The sequence below is a fragment of the Pelodiscus sinensis genome, chromosome 27 (assembly GCF_052426305.1).
Source record: "Pelodiscus sinensis isolate ZL-2025 chromosome 27, ASM5242630v1, whole genome shotgun sequence".
In the NCBI taxonomy this organism is placed as follows: Eukaryota; Metazoa; Chordata; order Testudines; family Trionychidae; genus Pelodiscus; species Pelodiscus sinensis.
Window position 1 is genome coordinate 18,729,608 of NC_143078.1, and position 22,077 is coordinate 18,751,684.

The 22,077-nt window shown below is 51.8% G+C and overlaps 1 protein-coding gene across 1 annotated transcript in view; it reads right to left on the reverse strand.

Annotated features, from left to right (window-relative positions):
• Positions 1 to 3,981: 3,981 nt before the first annotated feature.
• AHCYL1 (adenosylhomocysteinase like 1) overlaps positions 3,982 to 22,077 on the reverse strand; it is a 37,509-nt gene continuing 19,413 nt past the window's right edge. Inside the window, exons 2-17 of the mRNA XM_075916023.2 lie at positions 18,073 to 18,184; positions 17,327 to 17,470; positions 16,688 to 16,788; positions 16,191 to 16,293; positions 15,666 to 15,760; positions 14,245 to 14,351; positions 13,629 to 13,745; positions 13,319 to 13,382; positions 11,847 to 11,935; positions 11,279 to 11,349; positions 10,446 to 10,540; positions 10,205 to 10,303; positions 9,428 to 9,496; positions 8,245 to 8,323; positions 6,610 to 6,730; positions 3,982 to 6,276 (exon numbers count right to left, since the gene is read on the reverse strand). Coding sequence (XP_075772138.1) covers positions 6,270 to 6,276; positions 6,610 to 6,730; positions 8,245 to 8,323; positions 9,428 to 9,496; positions 10,205 to 10,303; positions 10,446 to 10,540; positions 11,279 to 11,349; positions 11,847 to 11,935; positions 13,319 to 13,382; positions 13,629 to 13,745; positions 14,245 to 14,351; positions 15,666 to 15,760; positions 16,191 to 16,293; positions 16,688 to 16,788; positions 17,327 to 17,470; positions 18,073 to 18,184 — 1,473 coding nt within the window. The 3' untranslated portion in view covers positions 3,982 to 6,269. The remainder of the gene's footprint in view (positions 6,277 to 6,609; positions 6,731 to 8,244; positions 8,324 to 9,427; positions 9,497 to 10,204; positions 10,304 to 10,445; positions 10,541 to 11,278; positions 11,350 to 11,846; positions 11,936 to 13,318; positions 13,383 to 13,628; positions 13,746 to 14,244; positions 14,352 to 15,665; positions 15,761 to 16,190; positions 16,294 to 16,687; positions 16,789 to 17,326; positions 17,471 to 18,072; positions 18,185 to 22,077) is intronic.

A 22,077-nucleotide genomic window follows, 5' to 3' on the forward strand; every position in this document is an offset into this window, starting at 1 on the left:
GATCTTGTATCCTCTGTCAGGTGATCATGACTGGTGTGGGCAAGAGGATATCAAGTGCCAGCACTTAAATGCCCCTCCCCCCACTGCTGTGGATGTCCTGCACTTTGCCTTGCAGCTGATACCACGCCTGGGAGTCTGCTGCTTTGTGTGCACGGCAGGGGAGGAAAAAGAGGGGTGCTGATGTCAGGGTTCAACATATACCATTCTGTATCCTTTCAACACAGGACCAGGGATGGAGTTTTCTTGCTGCTTTAGGTAGTGTTACAGGGCAAGGCCATGGGTGAGCCTGCCTTAGGCACACTCCACCACCATCTAGGAGTCACCAGCAGTGACAAAATGGAGCATACATCACTAACTCCTACCCCTGGCATGAACCCAGTCCTGTATCCAAGCCCTTATCATTGCTCTGAGCACCCATGCATCCAAATACCCTGCCAAAGCCTGCACCTAGAACACCACAGTAAATGCATGCTCCAAGAGCTGATCAGAGCCCTTCTCACACTCCAGATCCCTTAAGCAAAGACCAGAGCATGTGCACCCAACCGTCTGTCCCAGGCTGATGAAAGAGACTGAGGATGGGCAAGAGAGGGAGGATAGAGGGTGCAGGATCTGGGACTTGGAGAAGGGGTAAGAAGGAAGCGGGAAAAGGGTATTTATATATAAGGTACATATTGGATTGCACTTTCAAAATGTTGGAGCCCCCTGCTCTGAGTTCTCTGACCCATGTCCCCATTGACTACGGGAGGAATCACTAAAATTTCACTTGGCCATGTTGGCGAGGAGTCCTGTGGCACCTTATAGACGAACTGAAGATAGTGCCACAGGACTCAACGATTCTTCATATTCAGACTAACACAGCTACCCCTCCGATACTTGCCCATGTTTGGTGATGAGGATCTGGGACGGAGTTTGGGTGCATGAGGGGTGCTTGCTAGGGGGAGTTTGGGGGACAGGTGTGGGATCTGCCATGGGTCAGGGGATTGCAGTACAGGAGAGGGTGTGGATGGGAGGGACTTTAGCATATCAGCATAGTACACAAGAGAAAGGAGATGCAGTGACTTCTGATAGAGAAACAAAGAGAAAACTATTAAATACTAAAAAAGTGAGAGGCAGAGTTTGAGACAGGAACTGTATGTAGAATATTTCACACTTGTACACATACAGAGGAACGGTGGTGTCTAAGCATTGACCGTCTAGGAATTGGGAGGCCTGTGCCTTTAAGAACTCAAGCCCAGGAGCCCGCCCCCTGCTCGGGGGCTGACAGGCAGAGTCCAGGGAAAATAAAGAAAAAAAAAGACTTTGCCCCTGGAAAACTGATATTTACAAGGACATCAGGTGGCTTGTCCTGCTGGGTGACTGTTCCCACCTCTCCCCCTCCCTAAAAGGGGGTTTTGTTCGTGCACAGGGTCTGGCAGTGTCCCCCAGCCCGGGGTTAACCAAGGCTACCACCCCCCACCCCTCCGATTTTTCAAATTTCGCCCCTCTTCTGCAGCTAAAAAAAGAAGATTGATGCCTCCAGCCGGTAAATTTCTGCCCCATGCTCAGAACCAGACACACACACCCCTGCAATTTGCCCCCCTTCATCATTTTAAACACCTCCGAAGAGGAGGAAGCAAATCTGAGGAGGCAGTGAGGGCAGAGAGAGGGCAGCGGCTACAGCGAGGGACACTGAGTTTGCTCAGTTCGGGTGCGCATGCTCAGTGCACCCAAAGTAGCAAATTCGGAGAAGTTAGTGTTTTGCTCACTACACCGGCCTGGCCGGTCAGCGGCCCCCCCCCCTCCGAGCAGAGGGGACCCGGCCGGTCAGCGCCCCCCCCCCCCGAGCAGAGGGGACCCGGCCGGTCAGCGGCGGCCCCCCCCCCCGAGCAGAGGGGACCCGGCCGGTCAGCGGCGGCCCCCCCCCCCGAGCAGAGGGGACCCGGCCGGTCAGCGGCGGCCCCCCCCCCGAGCAGAGGGGACCCGGCCGGTCAGCGGCGGCCCCCCCCCCCGAGCAGAGGGGACCCGGCCGGTCAGCGGCGGCCCCCCCCCCCGAGCAGAGGGGACCCGGCCGGTCAGCGGCCCCCCCCCACGAGCAGAGGGGACCCGGCCGGTCAGCGCCCCCCCCCCACGAGCAGAGGGGACCCGGCCCTGCCAGTCAGCACGCGCCGCTGCTTCGATTTCAGCCAGGGCAGCAGTAATGCGTCCCCGAGAGGATCGGGCCCGTCCCTGTAAAGGGGCGGGTGGTGCTGGACCTGTAGCACCACGCAGAGCTCAGAGCCCTTATCCCCACTGCACACTAAGGACTAGAGCCCTCAGCCCAGCAACATGACCCAGCTCACCTAGCCCACTTTTTCTTCCCTAGGACCCTGCCCCCTCCTTACATTGTCCAGGGAATCGGTTACTCAGATTCATTTGAGCTGTTCTATTTGTACTAAGACAGAGTGACTTAGACAAATTGGAGGATTGGGCCACAAGAAATCTGATGAGTTTCAACAAGGACAAGTGCAGAGTCCTGCCCTTGGGCCGGAAGAATCCCAAGCATTGTTACAGGCTGGGGACCAACCAGTTAAGTAGCAGTTCTGCAGAAAAGGACCTGGGGGTTACAGCGGAGGAGAAGCTGGAGATGAGTCAACAGTGTGCCCTTGTAGCCAAGAAGGCTAATGGCATATTAGGCTGCATTAAGAGGAGCATTGCCAGTAGATCCAGAGATGTCATTATTCCCCTTTATTCGGCTCTGGTGAGGCCGCATCTGGAGTATTGTGTCCAGTTCTGGGTCCCCCACTACAAAAAGGATGTGGACGCACTGGAGAGGGTCCAGCAGAGGGCAACCAAAATGATTAGGGGGCTGGAGCATATGACTTATGAGGAGAGGCTGAGGGACTTGGGTCTGTTTAGTCTGCAGAAGCGAAGAGTGAGGGGGGATTTGAGAGCAGCCTTCAACTTCCTGAAGGGAGGTTCCAAAGAGGATGGAGAGAGGCTGTTCTCAGTAGTGACAGATGGCAGAACAAGGAGCAATGGGCTCCAGTTTTGGTAGGAGAGGTCCAGGTTGGATATTAGGAAAAACTATTTCCCTAGGAGGGTGGTGAAGCACTGGAATGGGTTACCTAGGGAAGTAGTGGAGTCTCCATCCCTAGAGGTGTTTTAAGTCTCGGCTTGACAAAGCCCTGGCCGGGTTGATTTAGTTGGAATTGGTCCTGCCTAGAGCAGGGGGCTGGACTTGATGACCTCCTGAGGTCTCTTCCAGTTCTATGATAAGACCAGAGAGAAAGGGAGATCTGAGGTTCTGAACCTGTTGTCTTCCAAGAGCACCAAGAGGAGAGGCTGACATGCCCCTCGGTGTCTCAGCCACATTGCACCTATGGAAAGCAGCAGAGCAGAAAGGATCACCAGGAAGTTCAGGAAGGCTGTTCACCAATGGTTTAATCAAAAGCGACAGCTGAAACCTCACCCATGTGACAGGAGTGCCAAGCCCTGGCCTTTTAGGCATCTCAAGAAAGATCTTAAAGAGACACTCCAGGTAAAAAGAAAACAACATGGCAGCAAATCCAAGGCAGAGCTAAACCACAGATTCAATTGGGGGGCGGGGGGGGCCGGAAGCGGGGAGGCGCGCGGGAGTGGGAGGTTCGTTTTAATTTGCTAGCCATGGTCTGAGCCCAATACATAGGATTTTAACAATCCTCCTGCAGGACTATAACAAAGCCCAAGGACAGACCCTCTCTCAAGTGGTATTCTACATAGAGAGGAGTTCCACAGTGTTGTCATGAATCTAGCAACTACAGAGGGAGCAATTTTTACATCTGGGGGCAACAAGCTTGCATCTACAAGGCCATGACCAGGTGTGTGCAACTGCAGTTTGGTGAGGTGTGCTGCACTCTGTTTGAATGGGCCATGATTAAGTCGATTTTAAGCTCTGTTCTTATGCCACAGAAAGGACAGTAACTGAATCACTGATCTGAAGGCTACCATGTTAGAGCGTAGAACAAAATCTCACCAGGCAAGAGAAGGGGTTTTCTAATCATTTTTAATTAGACTTTAATGATTTATTGCTCATCTGCAAGGATTAATATTGCATTCATTAAAAATCATTCATATACAAAATAAACCTTTCCCACCCGGATTGGTGCTAACATGCTCCCTCTGACAGAACCAAGGCTTCTCTAGGCATAAGACCAATTGTTCCGTTGTGTCCTTTAGTTACATGGCTTATACCGAGATGGAGCCCTTAAGCTAAGATTTCTCGTGACACTAACACTCAGACAAACGGAACAGAGGGCCATCATGACGGAGAACATTTAGGAGAACATGTACTCTGTTTGGCTGAGTGGGAGACCCCAGCCTGCTCTGGGATACTAGAACTTCTGTGCGCGCAGGAAGTGCAAAGGGAGTCATGGCATGGAGCAAACCCCCTGGACTGGAGCAATGATGGAGAGGGAGCAACTCTATGCTCCTGGCCATGTCCTCTTCCCTGAGCAAGAGGAAAGGGGAGCAGGGCCCCCAAAGGATCCTGGCTCACCACTCCAAACCCAGCTGCATCTGGCTGGAAATTCAGGTGATGGGGGGGGGGGGGAGAAGAGGAGTGGGATGCACTGGTGGACTTGGTAATGTCATTGGGAACCAGACCTGGTAGCCCAATGCAGCAGCGAGTCAATCAGAAACTAAGAGTTTACCCAGGAGAGGAGGGCAAGAAAGATTAATCAGCTGGGCAAGGCTGTCAAGAAGAGTCTGGAGGATGAAATCTTAACCCCATCAGCAAGGAGCTGTTCACTTCCAGAGAGGGAAGCAGCCAGGATCACCAAGAAACAAATACAGGTGGGTTCCTCAGGGGCGGTGCTGGGAATGAATCTCTGTACTTGGGTGAGGGTGGCACGAGAGCATAGGCTTGGTCAAGAGGGTTTGCTATGCCTGGCTGCAGCAGCTCAATTGTCGTTGTACCTGCACATTCATGCAGGGCTTTGAAATGCTTGACTGACGCCGTCCACTCAGCAGAAATACCCTCAGGGACTGGAGCTGGGCTGTTCGGCCACTGCAGCTCGAACTCCTTCCCTTTACCTGCCGTCGAGCAATGAACTGGAATCTGGATTTTTGTGCTGTGACCCTTGTTGAATTAAGCCTGGAAGAGGCTGAAAGCCATGGGGCATTCGCACCTTCCATAGTGGGACCATAACAAGGTGAACCAGATGAAATAAGACAACCTGCCAACTTCTGGGCTGGGGGACAAAGAGGTGATTGATCAAAGCAGCTTCATGCTTTAGAGGAGAGCTGTCAGCTGGCCAGGCATTCCCCCTCCCAGTGGAGTTCAGTGGTTTACAGAGCCGTCCCGACTGGAGAATTTTGATTTCAACATGAGCACTTGCTGGTGGAGCTCATGGAAGAGCAGTTACATCATCACTCTGCATGTTAAGGGCCAGGTGTGTTCCACACACTTGTGCTCAATGCCTGGGGGAGTTCACGGGACTCAGCTCACATTGGTGGCTCATGGCCGGACAGGCTGCGGCGTACTCTCAGCTGCCTGACTAGTCCTCGGTGTGCCCACTCGGAAACGCTTGCTCCCTTAAAATAACGGGCTGGAACGGAAAAGAAGAGAGAATGGTCTGAAGTGAAATAAGGTGTGGCCAAAGCCTGGCAAAGAGGAGGCGTCCGATGGGTAGGCGATCCCTTTTCAAACTCAGATCAGCACCTTAAAATAGACTAGTTAAACCCGACCGGGGCTTATCCTTACCAGGCACCAAACCACCTTCACATAGGCAACCTGGGCTGGGGTTACACACCTGTACCCCAGCTGGCCACTAGGTGCCACTCTGCTCCAATGCAGGGACAGGAGCATTGATCTAGCAGCTAAAAACTGGGCTCGTTAAGGCAATTTAGAAGTTGCAGATAGTTCGGGGGGGGGGGGGGGGAGAACAACACACAGAGTACCTCTCTCAGTGTTTGCAGCGATCCCAACTAAAACTAAGGTGCACTGGAAAGGTAAAAACCATTGTGGGAATGAATTGCCCTTCCAACTCAGGAAAGGAAACTCCTCCCATTACTGAAAGCCTGACACCACACAGGCAGGCGTCAGCCATCAAGCAGGAAGCAAATCCCACCGTGTCTGCCAAGATCAGACCTACAGAGAGACGCGATCACTTGAAAGTGTAAGACAAAGAAGTGACATTAAAATCAGACTGCTAAAAGAAAAACAAAAACGGTTTCTTTTCCAAAAGAAAAGAGTAAAACAAAATAAAATGATCTTTAAAAATAATTTCTCTAAAGTTGTCTTGTGTGGTCCCGTCCTTCATGGCTGTGGTCCATCAGTATCTGAAACACAAGGAGAAGAGACCCGAGTCAGGCTACAGGTACGACACTAGAATCCACGCTGTCAGTGGGACAACTGGCACCTTCGGAGAGCAGCCAGCGGCCAGCGCAATTCTTTCCCAAGCCTGACAAACACCAGCTCTACCACCAGCCTGGGTGCCTCTCATCCCACCCAGAGCTGGCTAAGCAAACAGCTGGTCTGCGTCCAGCCATGTTGACAGTATTACCCTGCCCCAGCAAGCAGCAAGGTATCTACACCCCCACAGGGCACTGCGATCAGAGGCACAACCCATGCTGCTCCCCCGGGAAGAGACAGCCCTCTCACACGGCTATTACCTGTAATAGTTGGGTTTGAAAGGCCCATTCTTGTTGAGTCCCAGGTATTTTGCTTGATCATCTGTTAGCTCTGTCAGATGGGCATCAAAGGAAGGCAGGTGCAAGCTGGCAACATATTCATCTGGGAAGAGCAAAGATGAAGTCAGGGGGATTGAGTGTCATGGCCCTGCCCACGGTGGCACATTTAACAGAACCAACGCACAGGTGGCAGCTATTAAGTGACATCAGAATGTGGTACTGGATGCCCCAGCTACTACAGAGATGGGCAAGGGCTAAGCCCTAGAGGGAACAGCTGATCCCTGCAGAGTCAATGTGTCCTGCACTGCCTGAAAAGGCCTCTGGTGTCGACGGCTCTTCCTCGGCTACTTGGCACTGCTGGAGCAAGATGGGAAGGGCTCGGCCACTCCCCCAGAATCCTGACGGGTGGCATGAGTCTGGGCTCTACCCCGACCCCCGCGGGCTGTTGGGGAGCATCTCCCTCGCCGGTGGCTTTGCCTCCTGTGCTGGGGATTGCGAGGGGGAACGATGCTGGCCAGACAAGGGCACCAGAGTGCTCGGTGCAGCGCTTGGGCCAGAGTCTGACCTGGTCGCCAGGGCAGGAGCAGACTCCATTAGCAGGGCCTTGAGGCCAGTGTCTTTTTCTTTATAGTGCAAGGCTTAACGACGTGCAATACAGCACTTGTGGCTAACATGCACCTCGCCCAACCCCCTCAGGTACCTGCTATGCGGGGCGCTTGCATTCTGAACATGGTTTAAAACCTGGGGATTGGGCCATGCCCTGACCTTAGGCTAAGCCCCACCCTCACATGAATTAACACTACTGAGAACTAGCTACACCAGGACACCGCCTGCTCAACAAAAAAAGCAGCTGCCTGGAGCACAGCAGTTCGGAGACACTGGTGCACTGGTAGAGAACTGAGGGTGGGGGGGAGCACACAGCACCCCTTACACTGTGCCAGGGAGCTCCCCACTCCAGGGGCGGCTTCCCTGGGGTACTGCTGAGGGGAACCTTCTGGCACCGTTGCATGTGGTAAGCACACCCCTCCTCGCCACTGTGGAACGGACTTGCGCAAGCTTGAACTGCACGTTCAGGAGGTGACTCGTTCATTCTGTGCTGCCCAGAGCAGCTGGCTCACTCCCACCACTGGCGTGAATGGATACCAAAGGCAGCCTGACCCTGGCTTCTCCTACATTTTACTGTTACGAGTCTCAGCCTCAATAGTAAAAGCATCTTGCTGATCCTCCAAGTCAGAAGAGCAAAGCTGTGCTTCTGCTTCATTAGCATCAGCCAGGGACTCTCGCTCCAAGCCCTGCTAGGCAAGACACATGGTCACTGGCACTTGGGTGTCAGGATAAGGTTTGAGAGCTAAAGGCAGCACATCAGTTACACGACCCAGCCAACAGTGCATACACATCACCCCAAACTTCCTGCCTGCTACAATCCCCTCTGAATAATCACACCGCAGGTTGGCTTCAGTTTCTCCTAGGAGCAAGAAAAGGAGGGCCAGAGAGCTCCGCTGAGTCTGGGGAGATTGTCGCTTCTCTAACAGCTTTGCTGGGCCCTGGCTGGATCCCACACAGCCCTGTTGGTTGGAGACCCCTTCAACTAGGGGCTCCAGAGCTTCCTTTACTCACCCATCTTTTTAGGCAGCAGGTACACATCTTGCTTGTATCGTCCCTCGGGAGCATTGTAGAGCTCAATCAGGGCTAGAGCCTGTGGAGACCAGGAAGGGTAAATCAGGCACCAGAGCAGAACTCAGCAGTGTGGGGGGCAGGGAGAAGCCTGCCAGAGGCCAGACCATGGTATGCATGTGGAGATTGACACTGATGGCAATTAACACACCAGAACAGCCCACCTGCAATGCAAGACAATGGGTCCTGGGTCTCCTCACTGATAAAACCCATTACAAGAAATGTTTCCATTCTGAAGATAACCTTGCCTCCTGGTCATGCGACTCAAATACCATAGGACCCTGGCACTAGAGAGCCACAGAGAATCTGACCAGCATCTTTTCAGTGCTCCAGCTGGATGTGAGGGCAAAACATAACCCTTGGACACACAGAAAAGCCAATCAAAGATAAAATCATCTTCTGTGAAAATCTACAGTGGTCCTCAGTCACAGGCAAGGGAATTTGTGTTTAACAGACATTCATTTTAACCTGGCAGTGTCCTCTCTCAAGAGAAATGGCCAGCTCTCCCTTGATGTAACTTGGTGGAGCAGCAGCTGGTCCAAAGTGCTGATACTGTAACACGTTCCAATTGGCATGAAAATAACTCCCTGTCAAGGGAAACAATCCCCAGAAACTCCCTTCCGCAATGCCCAGAGCTAGAGAGTTCAGTTTAGAACAAGTTTAAGGGCCTTCCAGCTCCAGATTTCCCAGTGTATCATACTTCCTGCATCTCTCTCAGATTATAGCAAGGACAGCCTTGACTTTGCATGGCACAGAGCAGAACTCGTAGCCAGTGCTGAACACAATTTGCAGCGCAGCGCTGTATTTCTTTACAATGCTGTTTCCAGAGACAGCCACCGGCCAAGAAATGTGAAGGGCGGTGAGGACAGCTCTCCATGTGAGGTAACATTGTTACCGAGGAGGGTTTAAATCATTTTGATCTTCGAGCCAAAACAGAGTAGAGAATTTTTTTATCCCAAGAGAAGTTGCTCCAAAGCTGTACACTGCAAACTCACGCGGCTGAAATCCTGAGCTACAGAAAGCATCTCCTGCTGCTCAATGGTGACGTCCAACCTCCCCTCAAAGTACAGTGCGAGGCAAGACAGGCGAGCCTTGAGCCGAGGACTGAACGGCTCCAGTCACATACCTGAGTGGTGGCTGTGATGGACAGAACAAAGGTGGGAACTGTTGAGCAGCTCAGATTGAGAAGACGACCCTACAATGGCAACAGAAAGACACTGAACTCATGACACCGGTGACAGCTTACGTGTTCGGAAAACGGGGTGAATTTTGTCCCTCCCAATGCTTCAGATTCACCCATTTAGTCAGGTTACTAGTTGGAGCCAAACCAGCCTCAATACTTCCCACCCTCAGGGGTCCACACACCATCTCCAGTCTCACTGCCTGGGCCGGGCCAGGCCCGGCTATTTGAGAAGGCGCAGTGCCCCGCTTCCCACGAGTTCCTGTCCTCAGCTAAAGGACAGACATGCAGTGTGGCCCTGACAAAGGGAGAGACCCTCCCCCACTGCAGGGCCGGTGGTGTGCCCAGGGAGGCGGGCGTGAGAAGCTGGAAAGGAAGGAGACATGCAGTGTTTTGTAGACACTGGGTCCTTCCCAGCCAAGACAGCAATTGGTCTGGCTAGCATGCAGGGCAGGGGAAAGGCAGCTGGTAACTGGTGCTGAGAGCAGGGGTTAGAATTGGTTCCTTAGCCCCCCTGAGACAGTCCAACCAAGAAACCAGACTCCAGGAACTTCCCCCCGGCTTCCCAGCCCAACAGGGTGCTCTGTAGTTATGCTCTGGAGCTATCTCCCAACTCACACCAATGCCCACAGTATCTCCTGGGATAGCAACAGCCCCAGGAGCCCCTGCAGCAAGGAGGTGCTTAGCACAGATGCTCTTCTGCAGCCTGACTTCAAACCGTACCTCAGCCAGCAGGACCACCCGCTTGCCATCTGGCCAGATAACATGGTCCACCTGTGAGCGGACGCGCTCCCAGGTCAGCTCTGGGGTGCGGAGACTGGTCTGTGGGAGACACACATGCAGGAGTCATTTACCTGTGACCCAAGGGGCCCAGTGGAAAGCAACTGGTAGCAGCCTGAGGCTACAGGACCCAGGGCCTCACTGCTGCAAAGGCTGATGGGACATGTAAGCAGCAGAATCTCACCACATCGATTTCCGTGTTGGAATGGCCCATGTTACACACAATGCAGCTGTTCTTCATTCGGTCCAAGTGCTCCCTGGTCACCACGTTCTTGTTTCCTACCGAGAGAGGGGACGTGACTAGAAACCCAAACAACTAACTCGTGCCTACCGATCCCTCTCTTCACCCTGGCGGGCACTGAAGATTTCTGCCCAAAGCCTGGCACAAGGTTCAGTCTCCGCCAGACCGCCGCTGGCTGGTGCACTCAGCCCACATTCACAGCTGGCTGGAGGGCTTGGCAACAGAGGAGCTATGCTTCTTGTTGATCAGAAGGCCACGGCTGTGGCACTCCAAAGTGAGCTCCCATAAGTGGCTGTGAGGTCACCCAGTAGCAAAAAGAACCCAAAAGGGCAAGAAAAATGTGCACTCCTGAGTCACAATCTCCCCCTTCCCGTGGAGACCGACTCCCCTTGACCCACCGAGGCCGGCAGGTGGAGCTCACATTTTGACACCGACACAGCAGTGGATTTGATTTTCCCTCAGCTGCCTTCCAGCTTGGCTCCCCTCGCAGGCTAGGAACTGCTCTAGCTCCCCACAGAGAGCAGGGACTTGAGGGAGCCCAAGGTCACAAGTTGTATGGCTCAGGTTGCCTGGGTAACATGGCGACTGAGGGGTCCAAGCACAGGAATCAGTACCTGCTCCATGCACAGGCACAGGCCCAGGCCCATCACCTGCTCTCTGACGAACGTGGAGCAGGGAAACCCTAGAGTCCTGCCCCAAGTACAGGAGCCCAGGATCAGTTCCAGGGAGCCTGAAGCAAGCCTCAGCCACAGTCCCCTCCCACACCATCACTGTACCTGTGCAAGTTATGACCACATCCACCTGGCGGACCACTTCGTTGAGTTTCACCACTCGGAAGCCGTCCATGCTGGCAAAGGGAAAAGGGGGCATGAGAAGATGAACCGGAGCAGCCCCGCCTGCCTACCACAGCATGGCCTGGAGAGGGGAAGCCAGGCAGGATGCAGCCGGCTATTCTGACCAAACAATGGCTGAGTAGCAGGCTCCCCACCCGCAGCCCGAGTGCAGCACGTACACGATAGGCAGTGTGGGTAGGAGCCTGTAGGAAAGCACCTGGCTATGGATCCCAGCAACAGAAAGCAACCTAGAGGCCGGCACCCAATGGAGCATGGAGCCCTGCACCATTCTTTTAAGGCTCCTAGGGTCTCCAAATCCTGCTGGCTCTCTTGGGCCACAGATCCAGGAGCCCAGTGGCAGCACAAGTGAGGGAAAGTCGCTGAGAGACGTGTGTATGAGACTCGGCGTGGGCCCGGGCAGGGCTGAGGGCTGAGACGTGAAGCTCAACGGGCAGGAGCCCTCGCGAGGAGCAGGGGCTCCCTCAGCAGTGTTGAACACTTCAGCTCTTACCAGGCTTGGAGAGCACAGATGGGGTCAATCTCGGTGATGTTGACTATGGCTCCAAGGGCTTTCAGAGCTGCACAGCACCCCTTTCCAACCTGCAACACAGAGACGAGCCTCCAGACATGGCTCCAGCGGGACCCCACAGACAAGCCGTGCCAAAGGACCCGCACCCGTCTGCTTACACAGGGAGCGAGGTCACTGCACACGTCTGCAACGCCAAGGCTCAGGTCCAACTAACTCCAGGGCAGAAGCATCCGTATCAGCTCTACAACATACATGGCAACAGGCACTTGGCCCCTCCCAGCCCAGCTCTTCCTCCCAGAAGGGTCATTCCAAGATCAGCAGCTGGCCTTCGTGGCCTGCGCCTAACATCCAGCAGGTCCAAGGCTCTGAAGTGACTGCATTCAGCCATGGAAGCCAGCGAGCAGAGATCACAGCTAACTGCTTTTAAACCAAGGAAATGGAGACCTGGGCCTGGACTAACTTCCACATGCACTTTAAGGAGAACAAGGGTGTGCAACAGCTTTGTCACAGACCCCATATCTTTATTTAGCACAGATGGGGTAGTCAGTGTGGCTCTACAGTTCAGCCTCAGGCATCTCATATTTAGTATGGCAAAGCAGCCCAGTTGGGACTACGGATCCCAGCATGCAATGCTGTAGCTTGCTCGGAGCAGACAGGCGAACCCTTGGAGCCCTTGGCAGATTGCCAACACAGCCTTTTGGTTGGGCAAAGTTTTGGTTCCTTCGGTGTATAAACAAATTAGTACGCATGTTCCTGGGGAGAAGAGCATTTACTGCTACCGCCAGGGTCTCAACTGTACTGGACACAGCTGGTAAGGTAAACACACACAGACAGCCTGCAAACGGGGGAAGGGGTCAGGTCCCTGATTTGTGCTGTCTCTTTTAGGTTTTACAATCAAGATAAATGTAAGTCCAGGAGTTTTACAGGCACCAGGGAGTTTCAAAGCATGCAGCAAGAGAACTGCCTCATTCTATCTGCCTGCTTTATAAAGCCAAGAGTATAGCAGAGCTCCATTCACCAAGGCTCCAGCTGTGATCACCCTGAGGGCTCTGACACTGCAGTACACATGGCATGGCCATTCAGAGCGGTACCAGCAACAACTGTGTTGAAACAGAACAATTCAGACAAATTTCGAAGCAAGCTGGGAAACAGATCAGCAGTATGTAGCCAGGTTTTCCTGCATGAGCACTTGACAAGGTGGGCTTCTATCTTCCAATGCCGGAAAACAATTCCCTCCAGGATCAGCAGCCAGCCAGGCACAGACATAGGGCAAACAGTCTAGAGAGGCACTCTTCCCTTCTACTACATATGAGCTCTTCTATCCTTAGCAAGGGTAAGAGGCTGTTGCTAGTCAGATGGATAATGAACCTGGGGAAAGGATGGTCCTGACCATGCTTCAGGGAAGAGACGCAGAATCAAAGCAACACAACTTGGTGTTCATACTGGGAACTCACCTCCCCATAGCCACACACCACCACTTGCTTCCCTCCAAACATCACATCTGTGGTCCTCTTTAGGCTGCAGGATAGAAACAGACCTGTGTTGGGATTAGTCAGTCTCAGAGCTTTCCAGACAGAGGCAATGCTCCATGCCGGCTGCTCTAAGTGACAGCTGATCACGTGGCTGGACGCTGCAACATTCGGCTAGGGCACACCGGAGTTGGATTTAAATGCCATGGCAGCCAGAGAAAGACATGAATTAAAGGAAGGCCTCCGCACCCTCAGATCTCCTCAATGGCCAGACATCCTGAAGGATCAGACTCACCCGTCCAAGATGGACTCCCTGCAACAGTATAGGTTATCGAATTTCTGTTTGGTCACAGAGTCATTGACATTCATGGCCGGGACACACAGTTTCCCAGCCTTGGACAACTGGTACAGTCTGCAGGGAGAAAGGACACTTCAGAACCTGTTCCATTAAACACTCTAGAGATCTGTCACAGCAAAGCCAAGGCGAGCCGAATTAATACCATGCCCCACAGAAAGACGGCACCCCTGTAGCCTCCTAGCCTAGCACTAGGGAGTGGAAAGCTGGCTACCCAGAAGGCAAACTGCCACAGAACATGTAGCTCCACAAGCCGCTCAAGAGAGGTGCAAGACAGAGCCAGACACACAGCAGAGGAAGTGACTGACAAATTAAATCATGTAATTAGATACTCAGCCCTTCACAAGCTTCTGTCACTTCCTGGAAGCAATCGGAGCACATGTGTAAACAGTAAGGGTCAGGGAACCCTGAAGGCCTTCCCTCGCATGGCCAGAAAAAGTACACCGACTCACTGACTGCTAGTCCCATCCAGCTGCCATGGAGAACAGCAGCCGCCTGTAGCAAGCAAAAGAGCAGTGACAGAGGTTCGATTCATGGCTGTCCCTGGGTCCGTTACCTGTGCACACCAGTCACACTCTCCTCCACAATGCCGCGGATCTTCTTAAACACGTTGGGATATTTCTTATAAACCCAGTGAGTCAGGTCTCCCCCATCATCCAGGATCTAGGGAACATGAAGAGAAAAGCAAAGGATATTGTGTCCTGCTGCTGCCAGCAAGCCAGGTCACACTCAGCTACACACAAGCCCCTGTAAAACAGGAGATGACTGGAGGATTTCTGCTCCTGGGTTCTATTCCTAGGTGTGAGACTTGTCTGGTTCAGGGCATGTACCATGACTCAGTTTCCCCTCCATGAAATAGGGATAACTACTGACCCACCTCACAGGCGGACCAGAAGGCTGCTTGCATACCACTTCCAATCTTTGACCTGAGCGTCTCTAAATATCGCACATGCTCACTCAGGAGCCAAGAAGTCTGTGCCCAACCCAAAAGGGAACAGTCCTCAGGGCCAGGTTTAGACACTGCTTTGCTAAAGGGCTTGTTTCCTAGGTGAGGGAGGAAGATAAATACCAGTTAGGGAGCAGACTCCAAAAAACAGAGCACCCCATGGACTTCATGCAAATTTCATAGGAACCTCCACATGGCTCTGTGGAGCTGAGCAGCACAGGGACTGGTTTGTTCTCCAGTGTGAGTTAAGTCAGGCTCTTATGGGAGTGGCATATACCCCACTACCTACAATGGGTATCGGCCTCTTGAGAATTCTGCCTACTCACAGACCCTACAAGTCTCCCCTCCTCCAGCGACCCTGGGCTGTCTAGTCACAGGCTCTAAAACACTCGATCTCTGGGGACTCCCCTTCTTGAGTAGCACTCAACCCCGCCCGGCATAGAGGAGAAAAATGCTCCACGGATACACTTACAAGCCAATTCCCCCCAGCACCATCTCTGGGGGGGGCAGGGCTGCAGAGGGGAAGAGCATTTCAAAAGCAGAAGTGCCGCAGGGAGCACGGGGCGAGCAGGGGGACTCAGCATTCCCCCACTGGCCCTATGTTCCCTGCTTAGGGGATCTTGTGCATTTCCAAAGCAGGGAGCATGGGGCCAGTGGGGGACTGCTTGAGACCCCCGCTAGCTCCGTGCTCCCTGTGGCGCTTCCACCTTTGAAATGTAGCGAGAGCCAGCAGGGCTTCCGCTACATTTCAAAGACAGAGGCGCCCTTAGCGACTATTCGGATAGTCAATGCAAATTTCCTCCATTATTTGATTAGTCGATTCATCTAAATTGGATATCCCTCTTGATACACCGAGGGACTGGTGGCACAAGAGAGCGGCCGGATATTCAGCAAAAATCACAAGGTAATCTAATCTATTTGCCATTAGCAACAGCTCTTGGAAACCTAAGCTGTGTTCTGGGAGGGAGGACAGGCAGTGGAACATTGTGCGTGGGCGGAGCACAGGAAAGGCTGGGAAATGCTCCCATTACCATGTTGGCCTGCCAACCATCCATGTTAACACAACGGTCAATACACCACCAGAAATCATCCTCTGACTCCCCCTTCCAGGCAAACACAGCAACACCTAGGGAGGAGAAAAATCCAGTCATTTGCTGCTGCTGTGCGGGAGGGCGCTGAACAAGGCCCGCCGACACCGAGGCCTGGGCTAACACATGTGAGATGGCTCCTACGCTCTTAGACTCCCCCAGCTCTTTAAGCCTACGCTAACAGAAATAGCCAGTGCTGAAAACAGGCGCCTCTGCGCAGAGCTGAACAGCAAGCCTGGTCAAGAGCAAGCCCGTGTTATAACCCACCCCTCCGGCTCTGGGACGACCTTGTCCAGGGGGAATCTAGTTGTGCCCAAGTAGCCCTGGAATGTTCCAGAGGGGGCCGTGAAGTAGCAGTCACAGGCCTCTGGGCGTGCACGGTAGTTACAGGAATACTGGCAGTGCAATTTAAAACCAGCACAAGCTGCATTTCCATCAATCCCCTCCCGCTGCTCACACTGCACTCACCAGCCTCCGCCAAGGCAGCAGCCACCTCGTTCTGCGTGGAATAGATGTTGCAAGCAGACCAGCGGCACTGAGCCCCCAGCGCGCACAGAGTCTCAATTAACACCTGGACACAGACGCAAACCAACAGTCAGCCCAAGAGGCAGCGGTAATGACAGTGCCGATTAAGGGAACTGCAGCCCAGAGCAGAGGGGGACAGTGACTCAACCACAGAGCATCTCCACTGGAGAGTGGAAACATCTGCTGACTGGCCCCCGGAGCAGCCATATTAGAAAATGCAGCTGCGAAGCAGTTACGCACACCCTCCTTGGGGCAGGGGGAAAGTGGGGACAATTTGCTCATGTGTGTCAATGCAGTATTGAAGCACTTCCTTGTATGCTCCCAGGGCTGAGAAAGTTCCCAAGATTATCGGCACAGATGAGAGAGAGAAGAGGAAAAGCCAGGCTCTGTTCTTCCGCCTCCCCTGCACCCACAAAGCCCCAAGCCCAAGGAGTACTCACTGCAGTCTGTGCTGTAATATGTGTACAGCCCACTATTTTAGCTCCTGCCAAAGGTTTCTCTCCCTGGGCCCGTTTCCTGAGTGAAATCAGAGCAGACATGTCTGTGAAAGGAACAGAGGGTTTTTAACAAGGTCTGTGTCCATCAGTGATTACTCTCCACACAGACCTCTGTGGCAGGACACCAGGTCAAGTCCTGCACCTCTCCCTCTCCATGCTGCCAGACTAGCACATGGCTAGGAACAGAGGGGGGCATTTCAAAGCGAGCATTTAAAGCTTAGCACATATTCTAATGCATTTCCTTCCTCCCAAGATGGTCACTCTGCAAACCCCTTTACAATGGGGTATTTTCCATCTTCCATGGTGCGGTCAATGTGTGGGTAGATGGAGTTTGAAGGCACGGTCCTTCACCCATCCCTGAACCTGCCACACACCATCAAATTCCACTTGAAGATACAAGTCGCGGTTTTTTACAACAGATGGACTGGCTGGTGCTATAAGTTTTATTGTCTGGAAAGCATTTGGAGATCTTCACTGGTCAAGCTTCCCAATCCATATCCATCAGAACCTTAAATGCTTCTGAGTTCCTGCAGCTGACAAGAATGGAACACAGGAATACAGTCCAGTTAGCTCAGAAGATACCTTGCTCAGCAATCTCAATCTCCCGGCGCCCGAACTCTGCCTGCTTGATGTTCTTCACACAGAAGTTGCTGCTGCCCTTGGAGTTGGTTTGCTGTTTCTCTCGTGGGGAGACCTCATCATCAGAACTGTCTGTGTAGGATGCAGCTAAAACAGGAAAGAAACACAACAGGTGAATCTCAGAGGCTCCAAAAGCCATTCGTCTTTTACCCAGATACATTTCTGATTAGTTTCACTTCCTGTGATGTGCTAGCACAAGGCTGCAATTCTATGGTGCCAAGGATGCAAGGGAAAGAGATCTAATGAGAACATTGCATTTAAATTCTCTAATTTCTTAAAGGCTTCTCTGTTGACAAATTAATCATTCATGGGTGTAAATACCAACATAGACCAGATGGTTTGACAAGTTAGCAGAACATGAAACGTTCTATAAGTGGAGCTGCTTTGATAACTCTTTCAAAACTGCTTGAAAATGCTGCAAGCAACTTCAAAGGGGGTGTTTTTTGGGTTGGGTGAAGGAAGCCCAGTAAGTCTCTTACCCAGCAACACACTGGGTTTACCTGCACGTTAGACAAGAGCAAGAGTCTAGTTTTCAGGACCTTCCGTGTCATTGCAAAGCCTAGGGACAGCGGAGGTCCAGGCCACTTGGTGCAAAGGGCAAGCTGGGTGCTTCCAGTTCCAGCAGGGAGGCGTTCGTATGGAAACCAGAGCAGGGCTTGGTGACAGGGAGGAAGCGGGCCCTCACTTACCAGAGCTGTAGCTGTCAGTGGAAGACTGAGAGATGGAGCGAGACAAGGACCTGCGACCAGTCTTCGTTGGGAACCTGCTGAACTCCTGCATGTCGTCCGCAAACTGGATTTGCTGAGGATTGCAAAGGAGCAAGTTACAGCTGAACTTCACAGGAACTGCTCTAATGACTCAGACTGTTCTGTCCATGGGCTCCCTTCACCGCCCCAGCTCCTTCAGTAACAAAACAGCACTACTCAATGGTCCCTTTCCAGAGTTAACAGCTCTGCCTCCCAAGGACCCAAAGTTACACTTTGCTCAATGGCTATTCTCTCTCCAGCCTGGTTAATGCAGACAGGTTAAGCAAAGATCCAGCATATTTCCCTGCAAGCTTTGAAACATCTCCTTGAAACATTTCTAGGCGCCCCGAGAGATGAGCCAAAACCCCACAAAAAACGCAGGACACTGGGCGGTCATCCCTTCTAGGCAAACCCAGTGGCATCCAGCCCAAGCCAGTGGGGACAAAAGCAGTGTCACTCTTACAGTAGATTAGGCATTCACACTAGACACGGATTTGGTTAGACTGGGTAGCACGTGAAGATGCAATGGCAAAAGAGTCAGGCAAGTGGGGAGACACAGAGCACTGCAAATCTGAGGATATCCACTGTATCTCTCTAGGTATCCACCTATGTGGTGGCAGATATCCACAGCTCATTTTTGCTGATATGGACGTGGATATCAATTTTGTACCCAGGCAGGGCTCAAGAGATACAAGCTGGAGCAGTGGGAATGGCTACCTCCAAAGACATTTACCCCAGGAAACAAGCATCCTGTGGACTAAAAACACTACAGACCCCAAAATTACATGCCAGGAGGACCTGACACACCAGGGTGAAAGTTGAAAAGAAAGAACATTTCAACAAAAAGTAGTTGACACTGCATTAATGTTCAGCTTCCTCTGCTATTTTTACAGATGTTTCGATTGTAATCAGAGCTCTTAGCTGGCCTCTCCTTCCACTTCAGCCTGCAGTGAGACTCAGTTCAGGACTTTATCTTTCTCTGCTATCTCCTAAAATCCTAGTCTGCAGGGGCCGAGCAGAGAGCAGACCTGCTAGTTAGTGCCAAACTGCTTCAGAATTCAGCTTGTGGAACACGCAGTATGGTCAGAGCGAGAGAAATGTGGAAGGGAAACAAGTACAAGTTCTGGGCATGGTATTTCAAAACATTTTCCACAGAAACTCTTTAAATGGGAAGCAAATCTGGTTTTAAAAAGCCTACAAATTCTGGTTTATACTTCATTTCTACAGGCTGCAAAAGCAGAGTCTGATAGATGACAAACCTCGCAAAATGATCTGTGGCCCTGTCTGACCTTTTCATCGATTGGGAAGGCATGTGATTTAATCGCACCTCTGAGGAGGGATAAAATATCACCCTGAGGAGTGCAGATTAACAAAGCGCCCCACGGAGCCAGGATGCACCACAGTTAGAATAGAGGCCTGAAGAGAATATTAAAAAGTCCAGACAGGTGATATTAGGGGGGGTTCTACTCAGCAAACCAGACACGCAAAACCATTAAAACCAACTGCTTCCTGGGATGCTCTCAGAAGTGGGGAGGCGCAGATTGAGATGGCCCTCAAGGTGAGGAATAAATACTTCATCCAAGACGACCCACCCCAAGGAGAACCTGTCCACCCACTGAGCCCAAATACACAATGGATGGAACACTCCCAGCGGTTCAGGCCAGTGAGCAGCTGTGCTGCTGTAACCAGAGAAACCCTGCAGGGAGCACTGATAACATCTGAGTGCTCAACAATCTTGCTCTGTCATCAGCAAGCTTTCAAGGGGATAGCCATCTTAAGTGCTCCGATAACCCAGTGATGGGGACGGTATAAGTATATGAACAGAACAGAAATCTCTCAGGTAGACTGTAGCAAGGGTGCCTGTGGTTGCAAGACTGTGTGGGTAAGACTTGTAGCTGAAGTGTCCCTACCAGGACTGACATGAAGGGACTTTCACAGGGGAGGGCCTGGTTGAAAAGGGCTTTATCTCACTCAGTAGATCCAACCATTCCTACTTACTGAGCATGGGATCTGGGAAGCGCATAACAAGGACAAACACCTGACAGGCTTGTTTTCCCAGCTTGAGAGAAGTGATCAAAATGATCGAATGACCTTACAGATCATTTGAAACACACGCAGACTAGTGAAACAGTAATATTGACATAAAAAAACAGAGCACAACCCCTCACACTAGGGACGTTAAATATCAAGTCAATGAATAGTCAATTAACCTCATGAATTCTTATTGGTTACTCAACTATTCTATAGTTCCTGGGGGTGGAGCAGCAGCCAGTGCACCCCAGCCTCACTCCGGAGGAGCCCCCTGCCACTTCACGCTCTTGCCTCTGTATCAGAGGTTGTCCGCGAAGGGAGCCAGTTTAAAAACCAGCTCCCCTCACAGATCAGCTGCCTGTCACCCTGTGCTGCTGCCTCTGATACAGAGGCAGCAGCATGAAGTGGCAGCAGTCCCTGTCCAGGTGGGTGGAGGGCGGAGCTGAGCTCCTGGATCCAGCGTGAGCAAGGGCTGAGCCAGGAGCCTGCTAAAAAATTTACTGGCTTTTGCTAATCAGTTAATAGACTACACTATTACATCCCTAACTCGCACTTCAAGCAGATTAAGACAATCTTAGACTCAACCAAGAAGGTTGTTAATGTTTCAAAGCTGTAATCGCAGAGAGTAATTTTAAGACTGCTCCTCCTCATCAGGATTTTTGCATTTGGTATGTCCTCAAGTCTGGATTTCCCTGCAGACATCATGTGACATGCAGTAGGATGAATGTGGTTAAATATAGTTTACACAGTTTGCTTTTGCAGGTCTTACACGGATTTACTTTAGTTGGAAAATAATAAAGAGGCCATCACAACAACATCCTAGAATATTTGGTGACTGAAAGATAAGGAACAATCAGGTGTACTCTGTGCATTTCAAGAGCTGGCAAGCTGACAATCATGTTAAAAATGCACTAAATTTTCAGTCCAGGAACAGTTTGCTGGACTGTGTTCATGGCCTGTTGCCTGTAACAATCTTCCTCAAAGGCGGTGTGGGGTTTTTCAAGCTGATTGGAGGGAGAACTCATACACAGCATTACTGACATATCTTTACAGAGAAAGATTAGCAGCTTTAAAAATGCAAGCTCCCACGTCCTCCAAGAATTTCAAACCAACATGGGAGAGGGTGACCCCAAAGCGGCTGCAGACATTAAACAGCTTAAAATGTTGGGTTGAGAATGTTCTTAGAGTTAAAAGCGGGATATGCTGTCAGGACTGGGAGAAGTCAGAGTGCCAGGCAGTGCCTGGCGTATGCTTGGGCCACCACTTCCAGAATGGGAAGCTCTCGTCCCAAAAATCATCCAAGTTCACTGTAACCGTGGCATGATCAGAGTCATAGGAAAGTCTCTTTCTAGTCCAATGGTGATTTCAAATGAAACCCTCCTCTCCATGAATATCCTCTTGATTCAAAGGGTGTCCCAGGTTTGCCCAGAAGCAGGAGTGGTGGCGTGATGGTCTATCGCTCACCCACACAGCCCCTCTGCAGTGGCCGATGCTGCTTGGACACTCACTGCTAGCACAGCCAGCTGCTTTCCCCATTCCGAACACTGCCCCTGCTGGCAGGTCCTTTACATCAGGTTTGGGCAAATGCCCTTTTCATTCTCAAAAGGGTTCCTGTCTTGGCACTGGCACCGACATTTTTCAGTTCGAAAAAGATGAGTTTGGATCCAGGGAAATTGGTTGCTAAAGAAACCAAGTGCTGAATTAACCACAGTAATCCCTGTGCCAGCTTTAATGGCACTCATCCGAACTCTACAGCTTAGCAACATCTGCCCTGTCTAAAAATATGATCAAACATTGCAAGCAGCTTACTAATCAAATGCACTATTCCAGCATCCAACCCTCTTCAAACCTGGTGTTCCGCAAACTAACAGGCTGCTTCCTGGCTGGCAAAGGAGGGGGCTGGGCAGGAGAGTTTAG